At 30.7% G+C, this 6,451-nt stretch overlaps 1 protein-coding gene across 1 annotated transcript; it reads left to right on the top strand.

Annotated features, from left to right (window-relative positions):
• Nucleotides 1-2,069: 2,069 nt before the first annotated feature.
• LOC149534754 (large ribosomal subunit protein eL38z/eL38y) lies at nt 2,070-6,235 on the top strand. Its single transcript, XM_089804672.1, has 3 exons — nt 2,070-2,189; nt 5,300-5,483; nt 5,919-6,235. Exons 1-3 carry the CDS (start codon nt 2,187-2,189, stop codon nt 5,939-5,941), a joined length of 210 nt encoding a protein of 69 aa, XP_089660798.1. The 5' UTR covers nt 2,070-2,186; the 3' UTR covers nt 5,942-6,235.
• The last annotated feature ends 216 nt before the right edge of the window (nt 6,236-6,451 follow it).

Genomic DNA, 6,451 nt, shown 5'->3' with positions numbered 1-6,451 from the left:
ATGTATTTCAAAATACAACATGGCCTATATGCTTATATTTAAACTATATTTCTTCTGAGTATTTAGCATAATATAAATATCTAACTTTTGTTTTGCATAATTTAATAATTATGAATACTACTTACAATAGCTACATAGTAATGCTAATTAATACTAATAGAATAAACAATTGCATAGCAAAATTTATGCACATATTTAATAATTTCTCAAATACAACAAAGTTATGACTAATAATTTTTCATTTGTACTATTTATTTAGGGCAAATACAAACCATTACATGGCACTTGTTAGTATTTGGAAAGAGGCTATATACACTCAATCAATTCATTGGGTAATGGATACATGGTCTTATACATGAATTTGATGTAAAGATGGCAAAATTTTAGGATGCACTACCCGCATTTATATAACTTTATATTTTTCAAATAATTCAAAATTAAATTTTTTTTTATTTCTATTACTAACATACGTAATTATTTATCAATATCTCTAATGTATTTCAAAGATATATCTTATATTTCTTAAACCACGATTTATTTGTGGCAGTTTTAGTTTAATGTTTTTTAAAAGAAGAAAATTATGAGAATATTTACTTAATTTATTTTAAATTTATGTTTCTATTTCTTTTTTATAGTAATTAATATTTTTCCATCTTATTTCATATTAAAAAATATAGATTCATTTTATTCAATATTCAAAATTATTTTATTATTATTTAACTTAAAATAAACTGTTATTTAATTTATTTTATTAAATTATTATTTAACTTAAATCAATATATATCTTTATTGTACTTGTCGTAGGCAATGTACTATTGCATTCACACTGTCTCATTAGTGAATTAGTTTTGAATGTATCAACCAATTATATGCAAGCATTTTTACCTTGTTTCAATTTTTATAAAGTTTTCATATTTTTAATCAATATAACATTTTGTCTTATAAGACCCTTTTTCTGGGAGCTCCCACCATATTGTTTTTTTAACGGCATGAATTTCGCAAATAAATATAGATGTATACACAATTATTACATTCACAAACTACTATTAAGAAACTAATAGATGAAAATATATCTTCTATTATTTTCCCTATCAAGACTGTGAAGTAAGTTATTATTCTAATGTATATAAATCTTCTTGAAAACACAATGTAATTTTTTTTTAATGTTTATTTCATAGTTCTTTTTAAATTTTTTTTAAAATTATATATTCATATTTAAAAAAATATAATAGTAAAATTGAAATACAAGCACCCTTAATTTAAAATTTGAATTATCATTTAAAATTTAAAATATTACCATTAAATTTTTTATTTTTGTTAATTGTTGATGAAAAATAATAATTAGCAAGTTATATATTACATTTTGTTTAATATTTTACTATACATAATGCATAATACATGGTAAAAATAATGTTCAACATACAAAGTTAATTTCTGTTATATTATTTTATAATACATATTACAATACTAAATTCTATAGTACATAATTAAAAATTAATAATTGTATTATATATCTAATCTTTTTAAACTTCAATTTTCTATACATATTCATTACTATAATATCGAATATTGTTTCTATTACAATACATTCTAAAGCAAAGCAAGTACATGCCACTACGTGGCACTTGTTAAAATTTAAATTGTCAACATTTAAAATAGAATAAAAAATATATAGTTTTTAACTTTTTAATTCTTTATACAATCAATACAACTATTGATATAATAAAAATATAAATATTTAGATTATTAATAAATTATATTGAAACAATGGCAAAATTATTTTTGAACTTAACAATAATTTTAATTAACTTTTTGAGAAATAGATTCTTTTAAGCTATTTATATTCTTAAACAAATTATATTTAGTATAGACTCATAATTGCATGCTTATAAAAATTATATTTACTATATTTACTAGTATTTATTTATTTGATTAATTATTAATTATTAATTAATATTGTCATTTTGGAAACATTAATGCGAATACAAATTTCAAATTAAAAATGTTACCATCCTATCTCATCTCCGAAAAAAACCCTACATGACCCAGCCTTCTATTCTAGGGTTTTTAGTGTAACTAGGGTTTCGCCTAAACAAGATTATTTCCCTCTAGGCACTGCGAGGAAGTTCAATATCAGAGGAGGGGCGGCGCCGCGCTTGGGATTGTTGGATTTTCAGTCTCTCACAATGGTAAGCTTTACAACTATCTTTATTCTTCTGGATCTGCTCTTCAAAAAGAATCTGTTTTTGAAATCGCTGTGGCAGCATACGCTGCCGCTTATGCTCATGAAATGGTGAACCTTGCGGTCGATGCCATGGAGAACCCATACTCTGGTCAGCAGAAGAATAGCCTGCCTGTAGGTGATAGGGAAGGGTAGGTCTAGTGATCCTTGTATTCATGCCTTTTCATTAGCACACTATATTTCTCTCCGTGTTGGCCGGACGTTTCATGATCCAAATTTCTCTCATCTATATCGCCGATCTCGTATCAGAATCAATGATTGTTTCAGCCATCCCTTCAATTCCTGCATCTCCTTTGTCTGTTGATAAGGAATATCGATGTTGGGTTGAATCTGCAGATTATCATAATTTTCTTCATATTCTATTTTTTGTGCATCTTAGGTTCTTTGCACTGTCTGCTGTAGATTCTGTTTTGTTGAAGTTTGTTAAGCTGACTGGATTTGTTAAATTAGTAGTAATCTATTATACTTTTAGGTTTTGTAGGTTATTACGTAAGGGACTAGTTTTTCAGGTTCTTTTAGTTGTAGCCATCCATTTATAACATCTCCCAAACTTCAATTAACCTGTGACTGCCCAAAGACTGTTGATTGGTTGGTAGGTATCTTGCTTTTACCTGGAAATTTTCAGATCGGCATTCGTCATTTTCTATAGAAACTCTTCGCGTGGTAGATTGCTTGGTTACTTCTACTCCTAAGATAGATTGATGGACTTAACAAGATTGGTGCTATTAGTTAAATTTTATAGCTTGAGTTATCAAGCTAAGTGCAAGATGGCGTACACCTACTATGCTAAGTGTATACCTGATAAAAACTTCCACGCTTTATAGAAAGTTGCATTTGGCAGTATTGATTAAAGACAAGGTGCCTCTCATAGGTTAAGCCTTAAGGTATCTGTGTATTAAAGTTTGTCTTAATAAAACATACAATGCAAAAAAGGTTAGGTATAACAGTTTTGAGAAGAACCAAGATATATGTTGAAAAGCCAATTTGTGGGTGAAGTAAGTATTCCAAAATTTGAATGTATTTAGAAAACTTTCAATATCTATTTCTTCTTCGTTTGGCTTGTGTATAGTCTTCCTTGGAAAGAGAACACCACTGCTCTTGCCAAATGTCTTGAGATATTAGTTTTGTAGGTACTGGTCCCCAAGAAGCAGGATTTAATGCAGCCTGATTAAGTTGGTTGTGATGCCAAGCTTTTGAAAGCCAAAAGCCACATGACCTTGCATGATAACTCCACCCTACATATTAAACAATGCCAAGGGAGATGGTGGCTAGCTTACAGCCGGTATATTCGTGATGGGTGGATATGATGATGGCTAGCATTGGTGTAGGATGTGATCAGTGTTGTGGAGTTGGAGGAGTACTGGCTCGAACAGGGGTAAGGCCCCATCTGGCAGCTGTCAATGTGGCTTACCCCCATAGTAGTTGCCTCTTTGTGTTTGGAACAACAAGAATTGAAATCTACCATGACATTTTTACAAGTAATTATTTTAGTGCTTGTCCCAAATTTTTGTTGTATAGCATTCTCTGCATGAAGTGCACGGCACCCAGTGAAGCTACAAATTTTAGTTCTCCTGGAATAGAATCATTAGGACTGCAGAGTCTTTTACTAGTTTGCCTAGCCTTCTCTTCATGAATCACACAACACCCAACCAAGCCTGCAAATTTTATTTTTTTCTGGAATAGAATCATTAGGGCTACTGAGTCTTTTACCAGGTAGTTTTTCTGGAATAGAGCCACTAGGTTAGCAGAGTCTTTTACAAGATTGCATTGTACAGAATAGCTTACTGCATGGTATGCTCTAGTAAATGTCTGCTTCTGTGTATATTTTATTAAGAGGCCATTGAATTTCCAAAATCCTGCCTTTTGTCACTGGAACAAGTCTGTCAACGTGGTACTACTTTCTGGCCATTTTTCTTAATTTTTCCTATTACGAGTATGCAAAAAAAATTCAACATTAGTCAATCTTTATAGTAATTAATTTGCCAGCTCTAGTGCTCAAGTGATTATTAACATTTAGTACAAATTTATCACACTAGCTTGTTGTCTGTAATGCTGGAGCGATAATCTAGATCTATCTTGTATGTTTACTAGGCATTAATTTGTTGTCTTCAAATTGGGGGTTGGTTGTATTGCTGCTATTGCATACAAGTGCTTGATTGTTAATGCAATTGTATGTCCATGCTTTATCTAATTTCAAACTGAGGTAGAATATGGGCTGGACTTCTTGTCTGACTACCTTAACTAAGTACAACTTTAGTAACTAAATTGATCTATTACTGTGTAATCTTCAGTCATGTTGGGCTTAAAAAGAGCTTTAGCTATATTGTCATCTCAATCATTTGTTTTCTTTTGAAATTATCAAACAAGGATTGAAAAGGTGGTTTAAGTTTTGAAAGATGTGGATTTGGTGTCACAAATTAAAGTTACAAAAAAAGATGTACAATGAAAACTTAACAGCTCATTTAACATGGCTTTGTAGTTTTTGGATACAGAAGCTAGTATTAATTGGGTTTGTCTGGCAGTCCTCATTTTATCATCTGCTTTTATTTGAGCAATTAAGATTGAATACTAACAGGTGGTATGTGTTTGGATTGAGCTCTAAATGTGAGAAAATCCTTTGGGCCGTTATTTATTTAGTTGACATAATTTTTCTTCTACATAAACTGATGCTTCTTTTTTTTAAATCCGTGCTTAATGGTAGTTGCTGGAGGTGCCTGCTGCGCTATAGTTATTTTGGTCATGTGCTATTAAATAATATAATGATACATGTTATTTAAAGAGCTTGTGCCTGATTGATCAAATATTCTAAAGGAGAAATTACAAAAGGGATCTTTTTTTTTGGTCCATGTATTGAACTTGATATGCAATAGATCATGTTTTCTAATGCAGTGTTGAAAGGATACGACTTTCTTCTCAATACTAATTGTTTGTGTGGTTTCTTGTAGCCGAAGCAAATAAATGAAATCAAGGATTTTCTTGCATATCATGTTTTCTAATGCAGTGTTGAAAGGATACGACTTTCTTGTCAATACTAATTGTTTGTGTGGTTTCTTGTAGCCGAAGCAAATAAATGAAATCAAGGATTTTCTTCTCACTGCACGTCGCAAAGATGCAAGGTCTGTAAAGATTAAGAGGAGCAAAGATGTTGTGAAGTTTAAGGTTAGATGTTCAAAATACCTGTACACTCTCTGCGTTTTTGACTCAGAGAAGGCTGACAAGCTCAAGCAATCCCTTCCACCAGGTTTGTTCTTAATTCCTAGTAATTGAAACTGTTTGTATACTTGATAAACTGATTGGGTTTGAAAAAACCTTGAACTGTGATTTTATCCAGGTAGTAGAGTTTTCCCTCAATTAGTTTTTCTTGGTACTCTGTATATTTTCTGGTGGATATAATAGATTTGTATTGTTGTCATCTAAATGGACTAATGTAGCTGTTTTGTATATATTTTTAGAACATGATTGGAGGGATGCATATTTTAAAGAACATAGTTGTAGACATTAAAGGATAATTTTGTCTCTTTATCTTTTAGTGGATATATTTGATATTGTTATTTACCAGGATGCATGTGGTGTCTAAAATGTTCCAATAATAACAGTAATGCATCCAGTTTTATATGGTATCTCTTGGAAAGAATGTGTGCAAGCAGTTCTAACGTATCTTTTGCATTGTTTGCAGGTTTGACTGTCCACGATCTGTAATTTGCCATGGAAGTGCAAGTTTTAACAGGGCCTTTAATAGCTAAATGTGCTACTTTGTTTTGAGAATACTCTCATTTTTTTTCGTGCAAGGATTTCTTTTTGACTTTAGCATGTTAAGTATGCTATATCTGTGTGACAACTTCACAATAATTTTAGAACAAGTACATCTTGAAAATGTGTTAGCACATTTTTAGCTGTGAGGTTTCATGGGGCAAAATTTTGTGTTTTGGATTTTTCAGAAGCCCCATTTGTTGGCCTAAACGTGTAATGAGAATGAAAGTAAAATTTTGATAACTTGTGTCATTTATTGCTTTTATGAGGTATTGTACCTGTAATTAATCTTTATTCTTTTGAAATGAATATTTAAACGGATATAATTTGCTTATCATTAATCAAAGTCATAGTTTGTGAGACTTTTCTTTTTGATGGAGGTTCAGCAATTTTCAATTTGGATCTTTGAATCATGTTATTGAGCGGGTCAGGTTTGCCTTGGATCTTTGAATCATGTTA

This window comes from Cupressus sempervirens, chromosome 10 (assembly GCF_028749045.1).
Source record: "Cupressus sempervirens isolate cs-2001-9-10 chromosome 10, ASM2874904v1, whole genome shotgun sequence".
Classification (NCBI taxonomy): Eukaryota; Viridiplantae; Streptophyta; class Pinopsida; order Cupressales; family Cupressaceae; genus Cupressus; species Cupressus sempervirens.
This window is presented reverse-complemented; position numbering and strand designations above follow the sequence as displayed.

Coding starts and splice junctions, on each gene's coding strand:
- LOC149534754 (XM_089804672.1), top strand. Junction 5,484..5,918: donor CAAGCAATCCCTTCCACCAG/GTTTGTTCTTAA, acceptor CATTGTTTGCAG/GTTTGACTGTCCACGATCTG.